This window comes from Motacilla alba, chromosome 13 (genome assembly GCF_015832195.1).
Source record: "Motacilla alba alba isolate MOTALB_02 chromosome 13, Motacilla_alba_V1.0_pri, whole genome shotgun sequence".
Classification (NCBI taxonomy): domain Eukaryota; kingdom Metazoa; phylum Chordata; class Aves; order Passeriformes; family Motacillidae; genus Motacilla; species Motacilla alba.
This window is the reverse complement of record NC_052028.1, coordinates 13,746,251-13,773,667: the sequence shown is the minus strand read 5'-3', so window position 1 is coordinate 13,773,667 and position 27,417 is coordinate 13,746,251. Positions and strand designations below refer to the sequence as shown.

The following is a 27,417-nucleotide window of genomic DNA, read 5'->3' as shown; positions in this document are numbered from 1 at the left end:
TGCCCCCAGGAATGCCTCTGGAATGCCCCCGGGAATGCCCTTGGAAATGCCCTCTGGAATGCCCCCGGGAATGCCCTTGGAAATGTCCCCAGGAATGGCCCTGGGAATGCCCCTGGAAATGCCCCCGGGAATGCCTCGGGAATGCCCCCGGGAATGACCCCAGGGAGTGCCCCCAGGAATGCCTCTGGAATGCCCTCAGGAATAGCTCCTAGGAATGCCCTTGGAAGTGCCCCCAGGAATGCCCTTGGAAATGCCCCCAGGAATGCCCTTGGAAATGCCCCCAGGAATGCCCCTGGGAATGCCCTCAGGAATGGCCCCGGAAATGCCCCCAGGAATGCCTCTGGAATGCCCCTGGGAATGCCCCCGGGAATGCCCCCAGGAATGGGGTGTTGCCGCCTGAGCTCTCCTCCCAGCAGCCTGATTCTCTCTGAGTGGATGGAGAGCTCCCAAAGGCCACCCAGCCTGGGTATAAAAAGGGGCATCTTGGGGAAAATGCAGAATTTGGGGTGTCATTAGTAGCCATGGCCTCCTAAGCAGCTTCAGAACCCTTCCCCCGTGTGCTGCCAGTGTGGAGTGGTGCTGTGACTGAGTTTGAGTCCACTGCAGCAAAAGAGTCTTGTTGGTGGCTCAGGGCTGCATCTGTCACAGGCAGGGACAGGACTCGCCATGTCCCAGCCCAGTGCTCTACACTTGTGCAAAAACCTTCTCCCACTGTCTCACAGCTGGCAATTTTCTGTGTGTTTTGGGGCAAAGTCTTCAAGTCTGATCTCCCTCCTGGGTTGTGAGCCCTGCTTTCTGCTTTTTCCCCAAGTGGTGCCAGGGCTATGTGTGTGTGAAACCTCTATTTTGGGAGTAACGGAGACTTTGGCTGGAAAAGGGGGTCTGTATCCTCAGCCAGGAGTAAATGAAGCAGTTTGTTGTGACCAAGGAGCTGCATTCATTTACACCAGCTCAGAGTTTGTTTCCAAAACATCACACGGGCTTTATTGACATTAGTGGTCATCTGCTCTGGAGCCCTGCTGGAAGCTGTGCTGGTGGGACTGGCTCCAGCCAGGAAACAGCCCCTGCCAAAGCAAACCTGAGACATCTCAGTGAGTGTAGCACAGGCCAAAGGGCCCAGTGAGATAACCAGGGCAGTGCAGCCACCTGTGGCTTGCAATAAACACTCCAAAAGCAAAAGCAGTCGCAGGTGTGCCACACTTCTGTCAGCTCTGCTTTCCAGAGGGACAGAGATGTTCAGTGTGGGGGCTTCCTGCACCCCTGAGCTGTCAGTGTCTGCTGGCAGCTCCTTGATATCTTTTTCTAACTGCTGGGGAGGCACAGGAGCTGAGCACACGTGGCTGTTCTCACTCTGAGCCTGCATGGTGTGGGTGGTGCCCATAAAGCCTCCCATTTTCTAGAGGGCATCACACACAGATTGCCAACTCTCCTGGCTGTAAGATGCTCATTGAGAAATCTAGAACCATCTGGGTATGTGCATGACCCAGAGAGAACTCTGCTTTTCCTGTTGACAAACAAAGTCTTCACATTTTTAACGTCAGATCTGTTAAAGGCAAATTTCTTCTGTTGGTAGAAAAGCTTCCACTGCCCCTAAAGAAAAAGCTGTAAGTTAAACTTCTCAGGTTGCAGCACATGCTCCAACAGCCTCTCAATGTCTGAGGCCCACTGAATGGATTTTAACATATGGAAGGTCAGGGATTTCCCCCTCTGAACTCAAAACATTCCCACCCTTTTTATTAATGAACTGCCTGGCCTGGTAAGGATAGGTGCCTTGCCAGAGTCAGATGGGAGCTCAGCAGCAGCAGCAGCAGGATTTGTCTCCAGTTGCTGTGATAGTAATCAGCTTTCCCTTTTATTGCTTCCCGTTTCAACAGAGGACTCATCGTGTTGAGCAGCAATTCCAGCTATATCTTGGAGCCAGCTCCTGACAGCCCAAACCAGCACTTGATTTACAGGGTGGACAACCTGAGGCTGCAGGGAGGAGTTTGTGGCCACCAGGGCACTGTGGATGCAGCTGAAGATTGGCTCAGGAACTTCACAGCTGGGATGAAATCACCAGGCCAGAGGGTGAGCAGGGCTCAGCCTGAGTCCACGCACGATGCTCCAAACATCCCACCTGTTCCCAGCCCTGCTGTTCCCTAGGAGCATAGCTGAGAAAATGAAATGAAGAGCATTTAGGAGGGTTTTCAGCAAGCTGGTTATGAAATAGTGGCTCCAGCAGGGAAGTAAATGAGTGTTGGGGACTGTGGCGGGCTGTAGCTGTTCCTACATCCCATACAGGAACAAAAGGTGTCCTGAGGACTGGCTTGTGGGCATTTGCTGTAGCTATACTGACCTTGGCTGCCCTAAATCAATCACATTTGGGGGTCCCTGTGTGTGATGGGTGGGATGAACAGCCAATGAGAAACAAACCGGGAAAAATGACCTCTACATATATTTTTTGAAGAGTTTCTTGGGGAATATTGGGGGAGTAACCCAATAACCCAGTGTTGCTGCTGCTGCAGGTGAAACGGGACACTCTGCAGGCTACAAAGTATGTGGAGCTCCTTCTCGTGGCTGATTATGCAGAGGTAAGAAATGGGATTTTATACCCAAGGAGCACTGGGCAGAGAGCATCCCCTGGGGCAGGGAGGGCTGCTGAGGCTCAGCAGGTTTTCTCTCGCAACCCCAGTGGTTCTCAGTGGACAGGCAGGGCTGTGTCTTGTTACTTTTGTGCTGGCAGGCACCATCGGCCCAGGGAGAGATGCAAATTTGGATGAGGGCTGAGGGTGAGTTCTGGTCTCCCAGGGTAGCAGTGGTCAGTCCTAGTTGTGGCTGGGAGAGTCTGCCTTCAGAACAGAGAAATTTGGGGGTTTCCAGGAGTGATGTGCTTCTAACTGCAGTACACTTAATCTCTAGAGAAGATAACCATGATCATGCTCTGCTCTGAGCTGCTAGCAGATATATAAATAGGCATTTTTAAGGCTCCAGATCACAGAATAGGTCTGGGAGAAGCAGAGTGATGTCAGCAATCCCTCCCCCATCCCCAGCCTGGACAGGCCAGAGACACTGACAGTGCAAACCACACAGTGTTTTACTGATTGTTTAATCTCCAGCACAGACGGGAGCCAGGCTGGTCCTATCCATAATTTACAACTTGAAACTCCAGTAGGGAAAACCACACAGTGCTCTGGGCTATAATTTATTCTGAACAAAGCTAAAGAGGCAGAACCTATTTTGGTTTCTCTGTTAGGCAGCAGGACACCAGGGAAACTGAGAAAACACATAATACCCTGGAACTGCCATATGTTGTTCACCATTTGATCCGAGGAACTGGGACAGAGGCTCATGGTGTTGTTGTTAAATGCCCTTTCTTTGCTGTGTCACTCCCAAAAAGAAAAGTTGGGTTTTGTCATCTGTTAAACAAAAATCTCAACATTTTTCCACTTTAACACTTTGAGCCAAACAGTTTGCTAAAATTAACTCATTCATTGCCAGGTGGTTTAAACAGGCAAATTGGTTGGATGAGTGAGATGTGATGAGAGGTCCAGCAGCCTCCACCTCAGGCATGAAGTCCTGTTATCACACATTTTACCTGGTACATTTGCCAGTTCTTTGTCAGCCCCCAGCTCTGGGGGCACTGATAAATTTGGGTTGCTCCTGTGCCACCACTTCAGTAGCATCACTTCCATGGTGTGCCAGGGATAAATTCTGAATATACCTGTACAGGTGGGCTTAAAGTCAGATGTGCAGCGCAGGGAGACTTCACTTCGTGGTTACCTTCTCATTTCCAGAATAATGTGGCTCATTTTAACACATTTCAGCTCTTTGTAGTTGCCTTTGTGCTGCCTGACACGTTCATTTTGTTCAGTTTCAGAAACATCACTTCAGCATCGAAGCAACAAGGCAGAAATTAGTGGAGGCTGCTAATTATGTAGATAAGGTGAGACTGCGTGTGTGAAAGGAGGAAAGCAAGGCCCAGATCATAAAATATGGGAATTAATTGGGCCGGGGAAGGCTGGCTTTTTGGAGAGAGAAAAATGTTTTGGCAGTTCTCCCCAGTAGCTTGGGGAGAGTGTCTGCCGAACAATTGTGTTGTTGCAAATCCAGAACAGGGTGGGGGGATCTCCATTCCTTGGAGCCAGCATGAGCACCTTGTGTTTTACTGCATATCTGTAAAAACTGTTACCTAAGTAATACTTTTTGAAAAAAAGCCATTCACTTGAAATGGTAGAAAACCTGGGAAGTAGAGCTGGAAGGAGCTTTCAGAAGTTATCCCTGCAGTGGTATCTAGTGCTGCTGAAGTAAAACTTCCTTACTCCCCTCCTGCTCCCCTTAAACCCCTTCCACCACTCCCTTCACCCCACTACTCATGAATGCTTCTTCTGTTTGCACTTGACATGGCAGACTATTTCCTTAGTCTTTTCAGGAATTTTGACTATTGGAATATGAAACATGATGTCAATCTTCAGTCTTTGTTTCTTCAGATTATGTCTTTGCCAATCATTCAAAAATGAAAGCTCAATGTCTCTGTTTCAGTTTGAGTTTGGGTGGTTGCACATTTCTGTTGCAGAGCTCAGCTCTAAGCTGAAATGCATTTCCAGAGCAAGCATCTCCTCTGGGCATGTGAATCTCTAGTAGCAATTAGCAGTATATATTTGAGATTTAAAACACAGTAAAATAACTTTGTGGTTCTCATTTTGTCATCTCTTTTCTTTTCTGTATCTTAGTTTTACAGGGCCTTGAATATCCGGATTGCCTTGGTGGGGCTGGAGATCTGGAATTATGGGGATAAATGTGATGTAACAGAGAATCCCTACTCCACCCTCAAGTCCTTTCTGGCCTGGAGTAGCAAAGAGAGGCTGCACAGAAAACATGATAATGCCCAACTAATCACGTGAGCTCATTCCTCCTGGTTCTGACAAGTGGGTTGGGTGGGTGGGAAATCAGTGTGTACCCTGATATCCTTCCAGGATTCAAAGTGGCTTTGTGGAAAGCATTAATTCCACACCCACCCTACTGACACACAGAGTCCTGGTGCTGGGAGCCAGCTGATGATGGCCTGTGACTGATGAGCCACTGATCCAGCAGGGCCAGTAGCCTGGCCAGCAATGCAGATGGCATTGGAAGAAAAATTTGCAGCAGCTCTCAGATCTCCTTTACCTCTTCCATGGAAATTCATTCTCCAGGATGAGTCAGAGGACCTGTAGGGTTGGAATGCAGAGATAGAATGCCTTTTTCCTTGTTTTCTTTGGTTGTTTTTTTTTTTTTTTCCCTTTAACATTACTGTATTTCCTCTCCATCTGGTCATGTCCTGAGCACAATTTCCAGGGCTCCCATTTCAAAGATGCTGTCAGGGTGGTGCAGAATTCCAGCTCAGAGGCAGGAGTGAGCGTGACTGCACCTCAGAGGTGTTACCTGCTACTCCCTCAAGTCCCCAAATCCCAGGCTGGCAAATATCAGGCTTATGGTAAATTATTCACAAACAGTACTCAGCTAAGGATCCAGAACTAGTCTTTTCTGTGCTTGTTGCAAAGCTCAGCAGGAGCACTTTTTGGAACCAAACCATTATTAAAAAATAGGATTGTCTGGCTGGCCCATAAAACAGAGTAGCAGTCCAAGATAAACAGACCTAAAGGCTTTGTAGCTCTGCTATGATGTCCTGCTCTGGAAGACACTAAAAAGACAATGTGTCCCCCTGGCACTGTGTAGGGAGCTGTGCACTGCAGGGAGCATTTCTCTGCCTGCCTCCTCGAGTGCCTCTCTGCCATTTCATGCTCTTTCTGGGTTGATTTTAGGGGTGTGCCCTTCAAAGGTACCACAGTAGGCTTGGCTCCCGTGATGGCCATGTGCTCTGATTTCCAGTCAGGAGGAGTAAACATGGTAAGTAGTTGCCAATCCCCAAATAAAGCTTCTCACCATCATTTAATACACAGGAGAGATGCCTCCTAAAGCCCAGGGAGAAAATATTTCCTGGGAAGTTCTCCACTCACCTGCTTATAGGCAGGAATACCTCCAGTTGATATTTTCTACATGTACAAATGAGAAGTTCCCCTCGCCCCATCGACCCAGAGGTGCACAGGACAGGCACAGGTAAAATGCTGATGTGCCTCTTTGACCTTGCACAGGACCACTCTGATAATGCCATTGGTGTTGCTGCTACCCTTGCCCACGAGATGGGACACAATTTTGGCATGAACCACGATTCTGCTGGCTGCTGCACCACCCCTGCAGCAGATGGGGGCTGCATCATGGCTTCTGCGACTGGGTGAGTTCATCCTCATGGGCTCAGGGAGGAATGCAAAGGGCTTTGTTACAAGGGTCTTGGTGGAGTAAGAGCTAGAAATGTAGAGTGGAAATGGGTTTGTGGCTGCCTGCTGGAGTCAGTGTTTATAGATAAAAAATTGCTGGACATAGCCTGGGGCATGGAGCAGTAGCAGTTTGCTGATTCCCAAGGAACTGATTCCTGCCTGAGGCTGGCCTTAGGTAATGGCAGCATTTGAAAGTGGAGCTCTGAACTGTTGGGCAAAAGGAAAATTTTCCTGTTCCCTTTTCTTAAGAATACCCCTTGGTTTCTGAGAGCCTGTGTTTAGCAGGAAAGAAGTCTTTGAGAGAAAGGGGAAGCAAGACTGGCTCTAGAAGCCCATAGGAATTCAACATTTAATTGTGGATGAGGAAACATAAAAATTTCTACAGTTCAGTCACGAAACATGCCAGATGAACCCATACACTTGAAGCCACATTCACCATTTTCTCAAACCTCCCTCTGTTTGAACAGAGTTGTTTTTTTTCCATAGGCATCTTCTTTTATGTGCATTATTTCCTCCAAAACCATTTGGGTGAGAAGTGAAAGCACAGTGGCATGCAAGTAGAGCACACAACATCCACACACATGCACAGCCACACATGGAGTGCACAGGCATGGTAGCGACAGAAATTAATAATTCATGTCACAAACAATATTCATGTTCTTCAGATAGGAAAAATTAAATATTACTTTTAGCAGTTAGGCTCACAGGCTGAGTGCTGGATTCTCAGGCTTGCTCAAGCAGTTGGGACTAAACCACAGCTCCAGTATTGAGGAGGAGAGGACAGCCATGCTTGTCAGCAAGCACAGTCAAGTGTAACTCAACATATTTTGGTTCTACAAAGTTATTTTGTAAGGCCATCATATTATTAAACAGTCTTGAAGTACAGTCTCACTTGTGTAGTGCAGGTACAGGAAATCACAACCTGCTTTAGCTCAAGTCCAAGAATTTCAGGGAGAGACCTGTGTCCTTCAGCACTTGTCAGGATTTGCATGTGCTCCTTTTTGCCTCTCTAAACCATTGCCCAGACCTGTCTTCATGTTTTTCTACCCTGTCTCTCTTCAGGCACCCATTCCCCAAGGTGTTCAACCAGTGCAACAGACAAGAGCTGGAGAAGTATCTGCAGTCTGGTGGAGGGATGTGTCTCTCCAACATGCCAGACACCAAAAGAATGTATGGTGGAGGGAAATGTGGAAATGGCTACTTGGAAGAGGGGGAGGAGTGTGACTGTGGAGAGGTGGAGGTAAGATCCAGGTCCAACCATTTGGGGTTTAGTGGGACAAATTTTTTAATTATGTATTTTGCAAATACAGGTTTGTGATCTGTAATCAGCTTTTCTTTGTGCAGGAGACAAAAATATCTTCCCTGTATGTAAATGTAAATCAAGGCTCTAAAATATTACATCTGACTTCACAGTGTGTGGTACAATCCACCCAGAACTCAGGGATGGTGTGGTCCAGGGCTGAAGACAGGAGATTAAAACTTCATTTAAAAAGGAAATGAAAAAGTGATTTTAGGTCACAGATTCACAGATTCATTTAGGTTGGAAAAGACTTCCAAGATCATCAAGTCCGACCTGTGACCCATCACCCCCTTGCCAACAGAACCACAGGACTGAGTGCCACATCCAGTCCTTTCTTGGACACCTCCAGGGACAGTGACCCCACCACCTCCCTGGGCAGCCCATCCCAATGCTTAACAACCCTTTCAGTGAAAAAATTCTTCCAGATGTTGCAATTTCATATATAAATTCACTTTACCTCCACTCCTCTTAAGGATGGGGCTTCTCTCAGCACTGAATCTCACTTCTGCAAATCCATCCTTTGCCTCATAAGAGATCAGGGAGCTGGAACCAGCAGCCCAGACTCTCCAGATGTCATAAGCACAAGCAGTTGTATCCCATCAGAGGGAGGTTGTGCAGTGCTGGCACTCAGCTCGTGCTGGGTACCCTGAGATACCCTGGAAGGGAGGGTTTTGCTTTGTGTGTGATCCACTGAGTGAGAACATATCAGTGCCAGCTCAGATCTGCCCTGTGAACTCTGCTGCACCTCACTGTCTTCCAGGACTGCAGGAACCCCTGCTGTGACCCCAGGACCTGTTCCCTGAGACCTGGTGCTGAATGTGCCCATGGCAGCTGCTGCCATCAGTGCAAGGTGGGGTCTCTGGGTTTTCCTGAGAGCAAAGGGAACAACAGGGGGGCAAGTGTGAGGCTGGAAACTGGAGGGGGAAAGGGATAAAACACAGCCAAATATGGTGTTTCACTCCTCACCTGGTTTGATTTTTCTTTGGGTGCAACAGCCATGAGTGTAATCAAACTAGTGAGGTCCTCTCTTCTGGCTGATTAAATTGACTCCTATGATATCTCAAGATGAGCTGTGAATGCAGCTGCAGTGAAGTCACACTGCCCCTCTTAAACACTGAGGGATAAATCAGAGCTGATATTTCTCTCCATTGCCTCTAGAAGAAACGTAGACAGAGCACTTGGAGCAAGCACTTCCTCCAGGGATTAGGCTGGATTCTGTGTTTGCTCTGAGCATGCTTTTCTGGGGTGAATCAGCTGAATCCCTTTAGCTCTGGTGTTTGCTGAAGAACTGCTGGCAAAAAGTATCATTTTAAATCTCAGCTTTCCTTATAGTGACTGTTAAAAATGTGTTTCTGGTTTTGGAGCCAAAGATCTCAAATTTGACAACAAATTAACTCAAAAACTATCATGGGCAAACATTTCTCTTAAGTTCATCTTTGTTTGCACATTGACTGCATGCTATTACTGACCTATCCTGAGCAAAATGGGGAAAACAATTTCCAGAAATCCACCTGGACTCACTTGGAACAACTCCCAGATGTAACTTTGAGTGCCCTTTGTTCTCCATGTGTGTGGTGGACAAGAGAAGAATGAACTGAGTAAGCTCATAAGCAAGGGAGACTTAAGTTATGCATCAGGCAAATGTCTCCAGCAGAAATGACAGGCAAACACAGAAACAAACTTCCCAACCAGGGAGGGTTTTGAGAACAGATTACACAATCATCTGTCAGAAATGGTTCAGGTGAATTGGATCCTACCCTAGGGTACAGTGAGATGGATCAGTGTCCCCATGGGGTCTGGCAGCCTTACATTCCGTGCATGATCTCATCACTACCTGGGGAAGGAACCCAGTCACTAATTGTATTCTACACAGTTCACCCAGCTAATGAAGTTCCAGAGGCACAAGTCACTGCTGACCTCAAAAACCCTTGGACAAGGAGGACAAAGTGACACACGCAAGGTTCTGCCTTATCTACAGACATGAAACCGCAGAGGAGCCAAGCAATAATCCTGGGTTTTCCCCACTGTCTCTTTTTAGCTGATGTCCCCAGGAACTCCCTGCAGGAAGAGGTCAGGACTCTGTGACCTCCCAGAATATTGCACTGGCAAGTCCCCATTCTGCCCCCTCAACTCCTACCAGATGGATGGGGCTCCCTGTGATGGAGGAAGGGCTTACTGCTACAGTGGCATGTGCCTCACCTACAGGGACCAGTGTGTGCAGCTCTGGGGGCCTGGTAAGGACACTCAACCCGCTGTCCTTTGAATCAGCAAATGCTCTATTCCCGCTGTTCCTCACCCTGAGCAAGGCAGGAGCACCTTCCATGCCTGCTGTCAGCAGCAGAGTCTGAGGAGCCTTTTCTCCTGCCTTACTCACGTGGAGGAGGCAGCAAAAAATCTCCTGTGCTCCAACCATTCCAGAAAAAGGACAAGTGAGTGGCTGGCATGGGGTGAGATGAAGCAGCCACTTGGGTCTCTTCCATGCAGGAGCACAGCCAGCACCTGATGCCTGCTTTGAGAAGGTCAATGCTGCTGGAGATATCTACGGGAACTGTGGGAAGGACATCTATGGGAATTACAGGAAGTGTGACATGAGGTACAAAGCAGAGTGGCAGCCCAGGGTTGCTCACTGGAGAAGATGTTTTTATATGTTACAAAATTATGGGCCAGGAGATAAAACTGATCCATGCATTGGTTCACTCCCTCCCTCTGGCTCCTGGGAAACCAGCTGCATCCTTGTGGGACTTGGAGCCTTCACAGCTGAAGCTTTCAGCTCACCATTTTCAAACATCTAGCTGATATTCTTCCAAAGCAACAGAAGAGGAGGGATTTTTTAATCCATAAGATAAATGTAGTTTTCTAACTGAGTCAAAATTTCTTAGTCTAAATTCTGGTTTTGTTGAGGGGACATCCCCCATCCATGGGCACTGTGGGGTGGTACCATCAGTACCCATCAGATAATTCTTGGGGAGGTGCCTGCTCGTTTAACAATGACTCAGCACTGCTTTCATTTAGAGCTCATGTCTGCAAAACATTCAGCAAGCCAGGAATAATCACTTTAGCCTTTCCTTTGAAACCAGAGATGCTAAATGCGGGAAGATCCAGTGCCAGAGCTCAGCTTTCAAACCCCTGCAGCCCAATGCAGTGCCCATAGACACCACTGTGAACACCCAGCGCTGCCGGGGCACCCACGTGTACAGATCTGACAGCGAGGAGAAGGAGATGCTGGACCCGGGCTTGGTGTTGACAGGAACAAAGTGTGGGAGCCACCATGTAGGTACAGTTCTGCCTGGAGTGGCTTGGGGGAGGTTCAGAGTATCACTTTTCCACCCAGAATGTGCTTTGTGGTCGTCAAGCTATTAATTTTTAATGTCCAATGCTTTTCTGGGAGATTTCTGTATTTGTTAGAAAAATAATTCCGTAGAGGTTTCAAGACCAGTGCAAAATCTGGGATTTGCTAGTTGGTTGAAGTTGTCTTGTTTAAAGATGAGACACAGTTGGAACCAAAGACATGTGAGAGCTCCTTCAGGGATTTGCCACATGGGCATGGCCAGGCTGTGGCCAGCTGAGCTCCCACTTCTCTCTGATTCCCATGGACTGGGATTTGGGGCAGTGATCAACTGTTTGCTTGGGAACCAGGTTAATTCATTTCCTGTTACTCTGCCCAGGGAGTTAATTAGCTGTATTTCCAAGTCACAAAATAGCACAAGGCAGTGACATGGTAGATAACCTCAGAGGGTTAACACTGAGTTTTTGGATGCTTTCTGTGCAGGTTTGCTTTGAGGGGCGCTGCCAGAACATGTCCATCATCTTTGATTCTGAGAGCTGTAGCAAGAAGTGCCATGGCCATGGGGTAAGTGTCTTCTTTTTCATCTCCATTACAGGCTGAAGCAGGGTGGACTTCCATTCTTCTGTGGCTGCTTGTTCAGCTCAGTTCTGATACCTTCCTTAGGTTTGCTCTGGACTTTGGCTTCTTGGCTATCAATTTGAATGTTTCTTTCCCGTTTGATGCATTTTCTGGTCCATGAATGTTCCTTTGACATAGGATTTAAGGAGGTCTGATGGAGGGATATGAATTGCAATAAATGAAAAACAAGGAGTAATCTTAAAGAAAAATTTCCTGGGCCCAGTTTAGATTGAATAAAAAGTATCAGACATACTAAAGAAAAAAACATAGCAAAAAGTAACATTTAGGACAGTTTATCCAAAACTGTTTCCTCGAAGAAAAGAGTTTCCAGGCACTCTGCTTCCACTGGAGTGTCTCCTGTAGTGTTTAATTCAGCAAGGGCTTAGTTTGTTTTCACTTGCAGATTTCTTAGTATCTTCCACTTGAATCTCTGAATCTTCCCACTCCAGGTGTGCAACAACAACAAGAACTGCCACTGTGACCAGGGCTGGGCCCCCCCGTTCTGCAACAAGGAGGGGACAGGAGGCAGCTTGGACAGTGGGCCCCCTCTGCCTGAAGGTGAGAGGGACCAGCTCTGCTATAGGGACGCTTCAGAAGGGCTTGAGTTGGTTGGGAGCAGAGAGTTTTCCTTTTAACAAACTCCACTTTCTTGCCCTCAGGCTCTTCAGCGGTTGTGGTAGCTCTGGCAATCCTGGCTCCCATTCTCCTTCTCACAGGAATCTTGTTTTTATTCTATTATCTGAAATGCTGGAGTAAATTTAACATCTGTTCTCTAAAGAAGACACCTCAGTTCAGGTAAGCTGTCAGTGCTGTTCCTTGTCTCCTTGTCCCCACTCCTGCCAGGACAGAAGAGACATTGCAAATGCTGTGAGGAATGTCACTAAATTGATTTGTTGGTATAGTCATTACTGGCTTCTCATTTTTTCACTCCAGTGAAGATAAAACAGTAAATACAGGAAAATAAAGGAGAGAACATGTCAGGACATTAACGCTCTTTTTTTTTCTTTCTCTCGTTGTCAGTGACACCTCTGGAACTGGGCATGCAAACCCTGCCTTCAAGCTGAGAACCCCCCAGCAGCAGAGGAAGGTAGGGGCAGGGTCCTTCCACCTGCAGGGCAGAGATGCAGCTGCCCCAGGGTGTGGGATGGGGTGCCCCCTCACACTGGAGTTAGGGAATGGTCTTATCAAAGGATGGGAAAAGGAGACAGACATCACCCCTGGCTGAAAGTCAGTGGTAGCTGAGCGTAGCACCTGTTCCTGGTGATTTCCTCAAAGGCAGGAGCTGGCATTTGACCAGGCTTGTGTGGCTGCTTGTCTCTCCTGCTGAATCCTCTGTTGTCACATCCCCCATCTCAAAACTGGAGAAATGGCAAACCCTGGGTTTATTTGCAAGTGTCACACTGATGCCTGGATTACTCTGTTCTCTTGATTTCCATTTCTGTCTCATGATCCCAAGTTGTCCCAGTCCATCTAACCAACACCTACCAGACACACAGAGCACACACTGGTGTTACACACACAACACACACTGGTGTTGCAGACAATATTTTCTGCTCTGTGGCTCAGAGACCTCACGTGCATCCTCAGAAGTGTCGCAGTGAGTATAAAGGGTGGTCTGAAGTGGAAATACATGAGGATTTGTGGTTTTTCTGCACAGGTGATTGGCTTCCCTGAAATCCCACCCAAGCCTCCTTCTCAGCAAGCTCCAGGGCTCCAGATGAGCAGGCAGCAGCCCCTCATCTTCCCTGGCAGCCACAGCTGCAGCGGGGGACAGCCCGTGGGACCGGCGCTTCCCAAGGACATTCCCCGGAGGACACCCCCCAGCAGGCCAGCACCTCCTGCTCCCAAACCTCCAGCCTCTCAGGTATGGAGTCATGCTGCTGTCCTGTAGATGCTGTTTGATGGCATCTTTTTTCTGGTGAGGCCTCTCCCCCTGGGGGAGCTGTTAGTCTTGACCCAAACTGACCCCATCTTACTTGAGCTTCCTCTCCACGGGGTTATTTTGAAGGTTAAAAGGAAAGATTTATTTCTTTTGCTGGCAGCTCTGTTCTAAATTTACTATGGACCCCACATTCTTGTTGGAAAGATGGTAAATCACTCAGACCAACTTCAACCCATTTTGCAAAATAATATTATTTTTCTGGGGCCCTCAAAGAAGCAAAGGGCCCAGTTACAGCAGGTAGCAGGAGGCTGGTTCCCAGGCAGTCTCTCTCTGAAGGACATAGAGAAAAACAAACCCTGTGGAGCAAAATCTTAGTAAATGGGGTTTGTTTCTAACTCCATTGTTCCTGTGAACAGCCAGCACTTCAGCAGGAAAGAAAACTCAAACAAAAGCAGGAAGCTGAGTGCTGTCAGTAAGGAATAGGTATCTTTCCCAGCTGCTTGTTGACAAGTTCCCCATGATCTCCTTTGCATTCCCTCCCCAACACGTCCAGTCTCTTTATCTCAGTCAGCCTTATGAGATGGAACACTTTTCATCAGATTTTCACAAGAAACCTTGCTGTTTCAATAGCCATGAGTTGGGGAAGGCACAGGGGAAATAATTAATGTCACTTTTTGCTAGTTGCATTGGCCTTCCTGGATGTTTGCAGCATCTGCCAGATTTGCTCTCTTGCTATTCCTATAGGAGCTCTTCAGACCTGGCAGTCAGTGGAATCCAGTCTGCCTTGTCCTTCCTGGAGTCACAGGGCAAGATCCTTGGAGAGCAATAGATCCCCAAGCCATCAAGCATTGCATTTATGCATAGTCTGAGGAGACTGCAGGGGTTTTGGGTGCCCTCCAAGTTGTGAGTGCAGCTGTGTTTGTTAAATCAACACCTGTAAGGCAGCAGCTTAGCACAGAGCCTGAGCAACAACAGGCAATTGGCTCTTGTGGGGGCAACTTCTCCCCCTGGGACATGCTTTCCACTGAAACTCATTAGATGAATGGAAAATATAATGCTCTGAGCATCCTATTAGGGACAGCTGTGTGCACAAACAAATAATAACTGCTTGTGGGTCTGTGTGTGTTTGTATGGGCACAAGAACACGCTCATATAAAGTGTTTACAGGAATTGTATGGGCAAACAGTGAGTGTATGTGTGTGGAACTTGCTTCCAGCCATGAAGTGCATCAGTTAATGTGGCTAATTAACCTGGAACACAGGTTTCCTGTTACTTCCAAAACATAAGGCTTCAATTCAAAACTATTTTTTTTCTTCTGTAGGATATCTCAAGGCCCCGGCCACCGCAGAGAGCTCTGCCAGCAAATCCCATCCCATCCAGGTCCAGAGGCTGGCAGGGGGGCAGCCCTGCTGTCCCACTGCCCCCTGGGCACAGCAGAGCCCCTGGGCACCTCCAGCCTGTGGCAGAGGTAGGCACTGAGAGGGGAGGTGGGAAGCACCACTCAACCCTGGGGAATAAAAACACTCTGAAGGGAATATCAGCCTGCAGAACACCGTAGTGCACAGCCCAGGTGGGTGGACACAGAGAGGCTGTGGGTCTGTTTTCAGAGAGGCTGTCTCTGTTTTCACCTGTTTAATATTAAGAATTTAGGGAGTTGAGCAAAACAGTGACTTCAGTCTTCCACAGCCCTGAACACTTCCTCAGGCAAGGCATTTGTGTGAGTGGGGCAGAGCAATGGGGGTCAAGGGCTGTGGGACCCAGAAGTGGTAGTGAAGAGCAGCAAAACATGAAGATTCACACAAGACTTGAAGATCCCAGTAAAGAACAAAAGTTCTTTCCAGCCTCTCTAGCTGTGGCTAAGGAGATGCTTTCTCTGCAGGGAGTGTTTCACAAAAATCACCCTGAGTACAGGACTGAATAGGGAATTCTAGGCACTGAGATCAGTGCTCTGCAAACTGGGCCCTTTAACACAAAACCCCTCCACTCCACACAGCACAGTTATGTGTCTCCAGCCTGCAATGTACTGGAGGCCAGCTGTGGAAAATGGAGAAAACTGCAGGAACCTCCTTGTGGGAGAATTCTGTGTGATGCTCTGGGTTGTGAATGCAGACAGGCTAACAGCAGCTCCAGGAGAGGGCGAGGATGGGGCTTGTTCTTCCATCAGTGCTCACTCCTCTTCTGTTCCCCTTTTTCTGTCTCACCCAGGGTGCTGGTGCCTGGAGAGCTGGAGCAGTGAGCAACTTGAACGTGGGACAGCCAGGCTCCCGCGGGCATTCCTGAGGCAGCCTGTTCCTGCCTGGCTCTGGCCTTCACCAGGCACTGGATGGCCAAAAACCCTCTCAGACCTTCGCTGCCACGGACAGTTCCTCAGTTCCCTTCCTCCTGCCCCAGCCCTGCTCCCTCTGTGACTCACCAGGCTGCAGTCAGGCATGGCAGGGGTGTCCCAGGTACACATCAGGCTCAGCTGGACCCTCTCTGCCTTTTCCACGTTGTTTGTACGGTATTTAAATATTGTTGTGCAATATCCAGTGCAGGGATGGGGTGATGGGGGTTTCCACGTGTTTTTAATCAGTTATTTAAGTATTACCAGGGAGAACAAGCTGTGAGTGCAGGTGCTGGCCTTGATGGGCTTTCATGTGAGCCCTGTTGGCTTCCTCAGCCCCCCCACAGCTGCAGGAGCATATTGGTGCTATACAGAACCCACTGCCTCTGGGGAGAGCAGCTGGTGCTGAGCATTCTTCAGTTTATTCTCTGTTTACAGGGGGTGGCAAGTGGGGCCCCAACAGGGAGCCAACCGTGGAACTATAATTTGTGGGGCCACTGTGGATTTTGGTTAGCTTCAGCAGAAGGGATTATTTTTTATTTCATTATTTTCCCCATATAACCCTCTTCAGCAGGAGCATTACAACCCTTCTGCCCCCCCTTTTTCTTTCTTACCTTGGTGCTGTAAATCCCAAAAGCAGCCCCAGCATGGCCCAAGAGCTCCAATGCAGGTCATCAGGACACACTCAAGGTACGACAGGGCAGCTCTGGCCCAGATGCAGAGCAGAAGGGCAGCAGGAAGCTCAGCAGCAGGCAGTGCTGAGACCCCTCTGCAGCGTGCGGTACCGTCAGCAGGAGATGTTTCTGCATGTGTCTGTGCTGAGCTGCAGCTCAGCATGGGCTGTCTGCTCCCCAAACCACTGAGAAACCTACCTGGAGAATGCCCGGGTGGTGGAACAGCTGAACTATCAACACAACACATGGTGCTTTTGTAGGGCAGCTCTCTTACTCCAGGTTTTTTCTCCAGGCCATGGATGGAGAGAGCTGTCTGTGTGCACTTTAAGCAGCTGATGGGTCTGACCCTGAGGACCCTCCCTTATGAATTTAATTTTTTTTTTCTCCTAATAGTTTGGCTTTTGTATGTGGTTGTTTTTTTTTTTTTTTTTTCCCTCTTCAGGATTTTAAAATAAGACCTTCTGTTATGCCAGATTTTTTTTTCCTTGAAATTATTTCCTAGGAGAACACAGGGAAATCTGGAACTGCAGTTACAACAGTCCTCTTGTGTCTGATTCTTATGGACAAACCCTCAAAGAGCATGACTGCTGCTCCACATGTGAGGAACTATTATTGGCATAAAGAAAATGAGTCTTGTTTGCTGGTTCTCTTTCCTTAAGATCTACTCATTAAAGAAATCCCAGATAAACCCTAAGAACTCATTAAATTTGTAGTTATATGTAGTAGTGTATCTGTAGGATGACTTAAGTCACATTAGTTTTCACAACTTTACTACCTCTTTCTCCACAAGGAAACAGTTCACATGGTCTTGAAATTCAGATTATTCCTCATTTTACTAATTTTAGACCTGTTCTTACCTTCTATGTGCCTGGAAAACAAACTAATCTCAAAAAATTCTTTCTGAAATAAGGGAGGGCAAGTAAAAGACAACAGCTTTCTAATCTTTGTCTTTTTCCATATTTGGGGTATATTACATACAAAAATGTGTATTCAAAGAACCCCCAAACTTGTTTCTTGGTATGTAATGGCAGGTTTGGCTGCTGACAGTGCAGCAGTCTACAAACACTGTAATTGTTGATTCAACCACAAGAACTTGATCTCATAGCTGAGCCCTCACTGAGGGCAGCAGCACTTCTGCTCCAACCCCTGATCTTCAGCAAACGGCCACTAAAAGTCACTAAAATTATCTTCACTGCTTTTCATGTGAGCATGGGCTCAAGGTTTCAAAAAATGGCCCCAGAGATGTTCACAATGCTCAGAGAACCACTGGACGTGCCCAAACTCTAATAGAAAACTTTATTGCTGGAATATCACAAATATCTCCAAAAGGTAGTTGTAGGTAAGTCCTTTTAAATTTTCACATGTGCAAGTTGAATGAATGACACCAGGGGAACTGCAGGAGGAGTAAAAGATGTTAAACCTGATTCCTTGAAAGATAATATTACTTGGGAGAACGTATAACAAATACATCTCACTTTCTCCTATGTCCACATGTTAATGGTTTACAACAATGCTCTCTATGCATCTATGCAAATACTTGAAGAATGCAATTCATTGTGCCTTTTGCCTAGTTTTAATAAAATTTGTTGGTTGTCATAAACAAATACTCTTTCACTGTCTATTATTTCATTACCTCAGTTCAAATCTTCATTTTCTACATGGCATTTCTCCAGGGCTGGCAGGATTGCTTTAATGAAATGCACTTCTTGAGTGAAGAAAGATGAGTCCCATTCACAGCCATTTTCTACAATAAAATGCACCAAGCATCAAACTGATTAGGATGCCAAAGCCAAAGCTGGAGTGAGTGACTTGGATTATTTCCTGCCACCAAAGGAGGTCGCTGCAGTTTTACTCTGCTCCAGATGCTCTTTCTGTTGTTCTCAGCTGTCCCTCAGCCTCTTTATCTTTTAAGGCTACACTTGCAAGATGAAATAATGAAAAATTTCCAGCTCCACCTGCAACTTTTTTTTTTTTTTAATTTTGAAAAAAACCACTTTATTTCCCTTTCCACATTTCAAAAAGATAGCACTGAAATGTTATTAAAACAGGAGATTGCATTTTCCTCTCTCCCAAAGCCCCACAATATATTTCCTCAGTGATGCTCACACCAGATATAATCAGGTGAGCATCTCAGAGGACAGCAGGACACCTCATGGGGCTCAAAGAATTTGGGGGGGTTTTCCAAGGTCATTTCCTGAGGAAAAAAATACTTTATATTTACAGCCACCTGGTCTTTCAGACTGAAAAAAATTGTCTCAAGAAGTCTTGGAGACAGCGGTGGAGTTTCTCTGGACATGGGGTTTACCCTGCCAGAGCTCCCCAGCCTGAGCAGGGATTGCCCTTCCTCAGGTGGGGTCTGGGTCAGTCCCAGCAACTTCACCAAGGTCTGAGCATCAGAGCGGCTCTGGGAAAAAAACCCCAAACAAACAAAACTCCTATAAAAATAATTAACACTGCTTCAGGGAAACTCCTGCACCTCACAAAAAAACAAAAGCTGAAACAGATGAAAACACTTCATGGCTTGAGTCCTGCCCCTGAGCCTGAGCGAGCAGCTTTTGCAAAATTCACCGTTTTGCCCATATTCACCAATATTCCTGTCCCCTTATTTGCAGAGGAAGTGATTGAACATGGATGAGCAGAGTCTGAATAGCACCGTTCAGTCCTTGTCTCTCACCTCCTCTTGAGACGCTGGTGTGGATTTTAGAGCTCATGCAAGTGTCTAGAAAGGAAACAAAAAAAGACAAAAACCACTAATCAATGATCCATCAAGGCCTGGAAACAAAGACATCAATGGCCACCCGGGGGAAGGAGTGAAGGGTAAACATCAGCCGTGCCAAGAATAAGAGAAGGAAGGGGCCTCAGAGAGCAGCTTTGTTCCAGCACTATCATATTTCTAGAGGATTTTTGTTTCCAGTGGCTGCATGTATTAAGGGCCAAAAAGGATTAAACACCCCTTGGTCCCACACCATGACAGAGATCCCGTCCAAAAGCCTGGAGAGAGATTTGACTTTGGAAAAGACACTGTTTGTTTTATTTTCTGCTTTTCCTTTTCAAAATTTTCCCCTGGCACTTGGAATATTGACATCACCCACCCAACCTCCAGTCCCCTGCACGTAACACCCTAAGTGCAGAGCATGAATACTTTGGGTTTATCCTCTGGGGCAATGCTGGAGTTGTCCACCTCTATCAGGATGTTCTTGTCATCTCTGGTGACCGGCGCTGGCTGTTCGTTCTGAAGGACTTGGGGTAGATTCCCTAAACTGACGTCCATGTCTTTGAAAGCATGGAGTAAAAACACCCCCAAAATGATGGTGAGGAAGCCACAGACTGTCCCAATGATGTCAACCACAGTCATGGTGACCCACTCCTTAAAGAGGATGATGGAAGTGGTGATGACGATGGTGGTGAACAGCACGTAGTAGATGGGGAACACCAGAGAGGTGTTGAAAATGTCCAGAGACTTGTTGAGGTAGTTGATCTGTGTGGTGATGGATGCCACCAGCGTGATGACCAGGATCCAGGTCAGTGGGTTCTGCAGCACAGGCTGGCCAGCAAAGAAGCCCTTGATGGCAATTCCCAAGCCCTTGACTGAGGACACGGAGAAGGCGCCGATAACGGAGCAGATGGCGAGGTAGATGAGGATGTTGCTCTGGCCGTAACGGGGACCAAGGCAGAAGATCAGGAGGAAGCAGAGAGCCAGGAGGATTGCAGCATAAGCCAGGAAACCTGCAGCAGGGAAAGAAGAACTCAAAACTCCAGCAGTGGGCACGGGGAGAGCTTTGCACTGCCCGGCCCCGAGAGGGAAAGCACGGCTGGCTGCGTACCCGGCTCCTTCAGCTTGGAAGTCATTTCCTCCAGAGTGGTGACCTCCTCGTCCTCTGGGGCGTGTATGACCATCACAGTGCTGCCCACCAGGCTCAGCAGGCAGCCCAGCTTTCCCAGCAGGTTGAGCCGTTCTCCCAGCAAATACGAAGACAGAATGGCACTGCATGGGACAGAAAAGCATCAGCTGGTGCTTTGCACTCCTTTAAAGAAGGAGCAGCAGCTCTGGGAAAGTTAAGAATGCTTCCATGTGATACAAGGACACAATTTTGGTGTAAATGAGTTGGATTCCAGTGGGTTAATACACAATCACAGCTGAACCTGCAGGGCTGCAGGTGTGACCTGTAGATCACAGCTCTTGTGTCAGCAAAGTGCAAAAATGCTGAATGTTTTAGCACATCCTCAAAAATAGTTTTTTAGGGTTGGCAGAATCATTCAGGAGCTGCTGAGCATTATGAAGCTTTTAGTGCTCAAGAAAATTACTTCAAGAGCCAGTGTAACAGAAAAAAAACCTGAAGCTAACAACAAAAAAGCTATGTTAATTTTAACTAAATCATAAGAACCATTAGAAAGAGAAACTCTAAAAGTACTGGAGCTACAGATATATTTGCAAAAATATCTAGTTGTTGTCCAAAAAAAATCTGGGGCAAGACACCAGAGCAGTCCTAACTCTCAGTTTGCTTATGCATTTCATAATACAGTCTTTCTATAAGAACTTAAGTAGCTTAATGTATTTTGGTAGGAATCTCTTATTTAAAAATAAAGAAATGAAATAGGGTTTCAGCCCTTTTAGGAACAGCCAGAAATATAAAACTCTACAACATGAGAGGACCCTAAAAGCTTATAAAATAAAAGGCAGGTGAAAGGCACTTTGAAAACAAGCCTGGTATTTTTGACCCTTTTAAATTTTTAGTACTCTTGATTAGAAAACCAAAACTAAACAAAACAAACAAACATTAAAACCCCACCAATCCTGAATGGTTAAAGAGCTGGAATAAGGAATGAAGTAATCCAGATATTTGCAATAATTTAACCTGCAGTGTATGTGGTTGCTCTACACATCCAGCATTTCCAGAAGGGCAAGCTGCTTAATTCAATGGTTCCCAAGTGATCCCTCAAAAAGGACAACAACAGTTCAAATGATTTTTAGAAAACACTGAGACTTTTTTTACTTTGGGCAGAATAAATCATATTAGTATCCCTTCAAGTCTATTTTTACAAGTCAAGCAGGCAAACAAGAAAAAAAAAAAAGAGGCAAATTTCAATTTATAGACACAAAAATCACCTTATGAGCACGCTCAGAGCCCCCAGAGGCGTGACAATAGTTGCAGGAGCAAAGGCATAGGCAGCAAAGTTGGCAGCTTCCCCTCCACCCACTAAACAAACACAAGAAAAATAAATACCAGTGAGTTACAGAGCACTTTCTGCATTTTCTCTTGGCAGTTTGCAAACCAGAAAGATGTCACTTGGAGAGTGGGGTTTATGCTGGGGGTTTCATCCTGCTGCTAAACAGGGGGGAAAATCTATAAATCTATTTCAAATTAAATGAGGCACCCCAGGAGAAGGGAAGCCCTCCATGGGAAGGGCTGGGGGTGCCAGGGCTTGGCCAGGTCAGGGCTCAGGAACCCCCCAGCCCAGCCAGGCTGTGTGGGGTAACGAGGGAGGGGATGGCTGTGGGAGCCCCAGTGCTGGGAGGCTGCTTGTCCCCTTCACACATGTCCTTGGGGCTGTGGTGTCCCCCCCTGGCTGGGCTGTCCCTGTCCCTGAGCAGAGAGGGCAGAGCCAGGCGGGGGCACCTTGAGCTGCAGCTGCCACGGTGAGAGCCAGAAAAGAGGGCTCTGAAACAGCCTGTTGTAAAATCTGCTTCTCTCTGTGCAGCTTTGAGTCCAATTTTAGGAGACACTGAAAAGCTTTGAGTCCAATTTTAGGAGACACAAGCAGGAAATAAAGGTTTTAAGTCTTGTTTTAAGGGAAAGCAAGTTTTTTCAAGGAAGGAGGTGCTACCAACACCTCTTTGTTATCTCCCTGTGCTGCAGCAGGAAATATTCCTGGAGCCCCCAGGCACTCAGGGGAGGCTGTTTGCCTTGTGCCTGGTACACAGGCAGACCTGCCAGCTGCCCTATTAAAACCTGGCTTTTCATGCTTTTGATCAGGTAAAACTGAGCTAGCAGGTCCTGCCAGTCCTGCAGGAGGATGGATCCCGTGTGGATCACTGCCTCTCCTCTCCCTGAGGAACCTCTGCTGAGGATGGGGGAACTCGGCAGAAAACAGGCTTTAAGCAGCACACTCAGTTTGTTCCACACCTCATTCACAGGGACAGACCCTGGAAAAGCTGCAAGCCCAGGGAAGCAGCTCCTACTTACTGGTTAACAAGCCAGCCCACCAGAGCCAGTCCTTTAGGTAGCCATGGCCTCCATCTCCTGGGGAAGAAAAGCACATGCAGGAGTCAACAGCCATATTCTTCAGAGCAAGAGATGAGAATGTCCCTTTGGAGAGGGATAAACTGCAAGGGGAAGAGTGTGACAAAGAACAGGGAAGAATGGACTGCAGTTGATTGGAGCTAATCCAATTCTGGTCCTAACCCACAGGCTGTTGGACAGAAGGAGTTTGAGCCTGCTGACACGGTGACCCCTGATTTTGCTGGGTCAGGGAGAGCCCATGTTTTTGATAAATCTGACCCAACTGGAGCTGTCAGTGTTTGACTTGCCTTGGAGGAAAGTGATGTGCTCACACAGCAGGGGTGACACGCTGGGACTGAGAGATTACAGGGCAAGATAGGACAAAGGGCAATGAAGAGTTGATCAGGGAGACTTCAGGACACAGGGAAAAATCTTTTGCTAGAGTTCAGCCTGTTCTGGTTCCTCAACAACTCCATGAATGCTGAAGTTCAAATGTTATGCTCTGGTATTCCTCAGAAATTGCTGGTTTATTTGTTTTAGGGTCTTTTTTGCTTGGTCGGGGTTTTTCCCAAGAACTCTTTCTGTCAGCTGTAACTTTCTGTCATTAATCTCTAATTCCTTTCAGAATGTTAAACATTCTGAAAAACAGGGAGGGGTTTGCTCTTGTTTTACTCGCTTAGCTCTGCTGTGGGAAGAGTTCATGGAGGGAAGGAGGAGAGAGACACCTACAGTTGAAGCAATACTGATATTTCATTGTGCGAGCATAATGTCAAAAAGCAAACTCATCTGTGCTCAGCAGCTGCATGTGGCCAGCCCAGTGACAGAGGATGGAGATGGAGCCAAGGCTGCTCAGTGGCTCAGCTGCTGTTGGTAGCTTTGCTGGCTGTCTCTGGACAGTCACTTCATCATTCCATGCCTCTGTGTCCCCATATGGGCACAGAGTACAATGGGGATGGTGATATTTACTTCCTCTGAAAGATTATTTAAGAACTGTTCCTAGGCCAGAACTGGGAAGCAGCAGTAATTTAATTATCATTGCTCTGTTTTGCAGTTATGCAAGTAGGTCAGCTGCCAGGTAGGACTTACCCTGCTGCTGGAGCATGTTTGCAATGCTGATGGGATGTGTCCAATTCCACAGTGCAATTCTGCTCTAGGCAGTGCTGCTCCACCACTGCCCATCCATATATATGTGTGTGTGTGTGTACACATAAACACACGCCTCGCCCTGAGAGGCTGGTGCTAGAGGAAAGTTATCTGCAGGTTGTTGTGCAACAGAGCCCCAAAGGATCCCTTCTGAAAGCACAGAGTTCCCACAGAGCCTGTCTGTCCTGCGTTCACACTCTTGCTAGCGCAATCCAAGCACGCGGAGCTGCGTCCTCGTCTCGGTGACCTGGTGGCAAAGCTGCCTGGTGCTTCACTTAGAGCAAGAGGGGGGTCAGGGCTGTGCTGCTCTGCTCACAGCTGTGGGCTGTGGCTTTGTGCAAAGGGACCCTTTTCAAAGAGCTTTTAGCACTCTGCTTGCTCCTGGCCTCACGCTCAGGGCGATGGGCACGCACTGCTCTGCTGTGGGGACACGTCTGACCTCACAGGACCATCCCTTCCTATTTGTGATGCCAGGCAGGGGGAACACTGCTTTTAGCTGAGCTCCTCCAGTGCAGGGCTCTGTAAATTAGCTCCTTTCCAATACAGAGACTGTAAAATAACTCCTTTCAATGCCAGGCCTGTAAATTAGCTCCTCAGCTCCCACATAGCACTGCTGTCTGGTTCTCACACACAAAGATGCATCCACAAAAGCTCCTCTTTACATTGCTGATGGAAGACTGACTGTACCCAGAGGGGTCCCCTTGCCTCAGGAGTGCTGAAATTTGGATTGTGTGTGTAGTCCTAGGAACAGGTGGTCCCTCCCCCTCCTGCCCCCATGGAAGCCTTACCTGCCCTGGTGCCTCCCTTCTCCACCAGCCTCAGCAGTCCCTTTTTCTTGAGGATGACGCTGCTCCCAATGAGGAAGCTGGAGAAGACAGCCAAGCCCAGGCCAATGTAGAATCCATAATTGTTTTCCAGCCGAGTTATCCAGGAGCTATCTGAAGTCCCATTATCCAGGATAGACTCAGCTGGGACAGCACTGCTGATCACTTGGCACACGACCCGGTGGGAAAGGCATGAAAGGGTGATCAGAGACCCTTGGAGACAAAACAGAAATTACTGGCATGACTATCAACAGTGTCCCTACTCCCCTAGGCTCATTCAGGTGTCCCTCTGCACAGCGACCCATGCTGTCACCCTAACAGCACCCAAATCTCAGGACACCTCTTTACTCACATGTGGAAATGGCAGGGTGCTGTCTGACAGATTTATGGCCTGCAGTTCAAGCATCTCTTTGACATTGAATGAGTCTACATACCAAGCTGGCAGGCCACAAGGACCTCTAAAAATAATTTGAATTTCCAAATATACAAGCCAGAGTCTCTCCACCGAATTCCAATGTTATAGAGTTGAACTAGGCCTTATCAACACTTAACCTTGTTGATCCAAAGGCTTTGGTGCTTTCCAGCCAACTAATCCTCACACCTGCCAGCTCATCTGCAGTTGTAACTTTGGGTTTAATGTGGAGTGATGCCAACACTGTAACTGAGCATCTGTTCCTACTCTGTGTGCTGAGCTGTGTCATAAGACAACATCAGATTCATCTTGGACAATTCATTTCCTCTACAGTTCAATGGTTTTATTCTACCTATTTGCAGGATGCCTGAGAGCTCCTGAAGTAAACCCAGTCCTGCCAGTGTGGAAGGACTGAGAGCAGGCAGTGTTCTGCTGTTAACACCAAAAGCACTGCAGCCCTGTGGCTTTGGCCAAGGCGTGTTGGTGTGTGGGGGTGGGAAATTGCTGAGTTTCTTCCTCCCCTGACACTCCTACCACACCCAGCACATCTTTCTATTGCAATCTTTACTCCAAGTGTAGTAAAGATGGTGTGAGCGTGACCATGAGGAACAGAGCAGCCAGGTGGAGTACAAAAGTCTCTTTGTAGTAAAAGACTTCAATTTTTTCCCCCTCCCTGAACTCACATAGGAATTACAGAGCAAGTATTTGTGTCTCTGCAGGCAGGAGTGTGGAACGGCTAAACTGCTCCCAGCAGTGGCAGGAGCCTGGGCATGGGCCCCACATTTTTCCTGAACCAGGAGCCTGGCTTACATCTTAAGTAGCTGCAATCCCTGGCCCCAGCACACACAGCTGAGGTTTTGGATCTGAACTGGCTATAAACGTTTTTCTAAAGGAAAAAATAGCAGGGACTTTCTAGATGAGTTTCCAAGGGTTCCCTAATAATACTTTTTTTCCTACTGGGAAAAACATTTTTGATCGTGGAAATATTTCCTGGGGAATAAGGGGGGAACGTGCCTCCTCGGCTGGGTGAAAATCTCCCCAAGGTACTACCGGGCACAAGCATAAGGCAGCGGGATGAGGTGATTACCGACTGGATTAAGCAATCCTTCAAGGAAAAGAAACCCAACTCCTGCCTTCTCTGTGCACTCTAGAGCTGGCAGAGCGTGGTGCCGGCTGCTCGAGTTTCCCCGTCCCTATACAGACCTCAAAAAAAAAAAAAACAAAAAAAAACCAAAAAAAAAAAAAAAAAGGAAAAGAATCCCCGAAATGCCAGGAAAAACCCCAAAGCAGAGCAGTGACAGAGGACAGCCCCAAAGCCGGGGGGGTGAGGCCGAGGGGTGCGGCGGGCTCGGAGCCGGAGCGGCCGCGCCGTCCCGGACCCGGACCCGGACCCGGACCCAGCCCGGTCCCGTCCTGTCCCAGTCCCGGCGCTCCTCGGGGCCGAGCCGGGCCGCTCCCGCTGCCCCGGGGCTGCACCCACCGTTGCTGCAGCTGCTGTTGGTCTCCAGCGGCTCCATTGCCTTCGTTCCCCGGCCGCTCAGCGCATCCCGGGCCGACGGCAGGGCCGGGCACACCTGAGCCCGCCCCGCTCCTCCCCCGGCCCGGCCCGGCCCGGCCCCTCGCGGGCTGGGAGCGCTCGCAATGCCCCGGGGAGCCTTGCGCGGTGCCCTGGGCCAGCCCCGCATCCCCAGTCCTCGCCCCCATCCTCCCAGCCCTCGTCCCCATACCCGTCCCCATCCTCCCAGCCCTTGCCCCCATCCCCGTCCCCGCCTGCCCGGTCGGTGCGGTGACATCTCCGGGGGATTCTGTTCCTTCGCACGGAGCCGGGAGGAGGCTCCTGCCGCTGGGTTTCTCCTCTGGAAGGAGTTTTCCTCGTTGCAGGGGCTGGAGAAGGCGCTGGGGCAGCAGGAGGTGGCTCCGAGGTGCGTGAGCCCAGGTGCGGGGTTGTGCGCTCAGGGCTTGTGCAAAGCCGGGGGCTGAACACAGGTGAGGTGGAAAGAGAAATTAAAGGTAATCGAGAGAAATGGTAGCGGCAATGTCAGGTTAATGGTTGGACTCGAGCTCAGAGGTATTTTTCAGCCTTTTGGGCTGAACAATATATGAAGGTATTAAAGTTGTTAGGGAGCATCCAAAGGAGGGCCACGAAGATTGTGAAGGGTCTGGGGGAGAAGCCATGTGAAGAGCAACTGAGGTCACTTGGTTTGTTCAGACTGGAGAAGAGGAATCTCCATCAACTCCCCCTCCCAGGGCAGCTGAAGCCTCCTTTGCTGATTGTGGTGTGTGAATGTTTCAGAGTGTGTGGAACACCAGTTTTGCCTTCATCCCCATCCTCCTCTGCCGACCTCCCTTCCTGCATTGTGCTCAGTGGCTGTGTGTACACAGAAACCTGTTGCTGATAGAAAAGTCCTTTCGTTGCCAGGTTCTGCTGTAGGTCAACAGAGAGA

General features: G+C 48.1%; 2 protein-coding genes across 7 annotated transcripts in view; one reads left to right on the top strand and one right to left on the bottom strand.

The window, feature by feature from the left end:
* ADAM19 (ADAM metallopeptidase domain 19) overlaps positions 1-17,372 on the top strand; it is a 31,760-nt gene extending 14,388 nt beyond the window's left edge. For both annotated transcript variants that reach the window (XM_038150286.1, XM_038150287.1), the window contains exons 6-23: positions 1,875-2,067; positions 2,505-2,570; positions 3,851-3,922; positions 4,710-4,876; positions 5,778-5,862; positions 6,108-6,247; positions 7,353-7,530; positions 8,351-8,440; positions 9,629-9,824; positions 10,075-10,183; positions 10,668-10,860; positions 11,360-11,440; positions 11,944-12,052; positions 12,154-12,289; positions 12,515-12,581; positions 13,152-13,358; positions 14,698-14,844; positions 15,582-17,372. In XM_038150286.1, the coding sequence (XP_038006214.1) occupies positions 1,875-2,067; positions 2,505-2,570; positions 3,851-3,922; positions 4,710-4,876; positions 5,778-5,862; positions 6,108-6,247; positions 7,353-7,530; positions 8,351-8,440; positions 9,629-9,824; positions 10,075-10,183; positions 10,668-10,860; positions 11,360-11,440; positions 11,944-12,052; positions 12,154-12,289; positions 12,515-12,581; positions 13,152-13,358; positions 14,698-14,844; positions 15,582-15,656 (2,311 nt within the window). In that variant the 3' untranslated portion in view covers positions 15,657-17,372. The remainder of the gene's footprint in view (positions 1-1,874; positions 2,068-2,504; positions 2,571-3,850; positions 3,923-4,709; positions 4,877-5,777; positions 5,863-6,107; positions 6,248-7,352; positions 7,531-8,350; positions 8,441-9,628; positions 9,825-10,074; positions 10,184-10,667; positions 10,861-11,359; positions 11,441-11,943; positions 12,053-12,153; positions 12,290-12,514; positions 12,582-13,151; positions 13,359-14,697; positions 14,845-15,581) is intronic.
* A 278-nt stretch (positions 17,373-17,650) lies between these two features.
* Positions 17,651-26,673, bottom strand: NIPAL4 (NIPA like domain containing 4). Of its 5 annotated transcripts, none has more exons than XM_038150290.1 (8): positions 26,454-26,673; positions 24,526-24,774; positions 22,559-22,615; positions 21,481-21,571; positions 20,198-20,358; positions 19,516-20,099; positions 19,048-19,092; positions 17,651-18,117 (listed from the first exon to the last, which is right to left on the bottom strand). In XM_038150290.1, the coding sequence occupies exons 1-7, from the start codon at positions 26,656-26,658 to the stop codon at positions 19,081-19,083; spliced, it is 1,359 nt and encodes a 452-aa protein (XP_038006218.1). In that variant the 5' UTR covers positions 26,659-26,673; the 3' UTR covers positions 17,651-18,117; positions 19,048-19,080. The 5 variants fall into 5 exon arrangements, with proteins under 5 accessions (XP_038006218.1, XP_038006221.1, XP_038006217.1 ...); XM_038150293.1 differs by having other exon boundaries at positions 19,555-20,099; XM_038150289.1 differs by having other exon boundaries at positions 17,651-19,092.
* Between the last annotated feature and the right edge of the window lie 744 nt (positions 26,674-27,417).

What these genes read in the sequence shown, in the direction of transcription:
- NIPAL4 (XM_038150288.1), bottom strand. Translation starts at nt 26,658, where the DNA reads ATGCGGGGCTGGCCCAGGGCACCGCGCAAGGCTCCCCGGGGCATTGCG. An exon ending in CAACAGCAGCTGCAGCAACG is followed by an intron (nt 24,775 to 26,453) that starts GTGGGTGCAGCC and finishes TTTGTCTCCAAG; the next exon opens with GGTCTCTGATCACCCTTTCA. An exon ending in TTCCAAGCTGAAGGAGCCGG is followed by an intron (nt 20,100 to 20,197) that starts GTACGCAGCCAG and finishes TCCCTGCTGCAG; the next exon opens with GTTTCCTGGCTTATGCTGCA.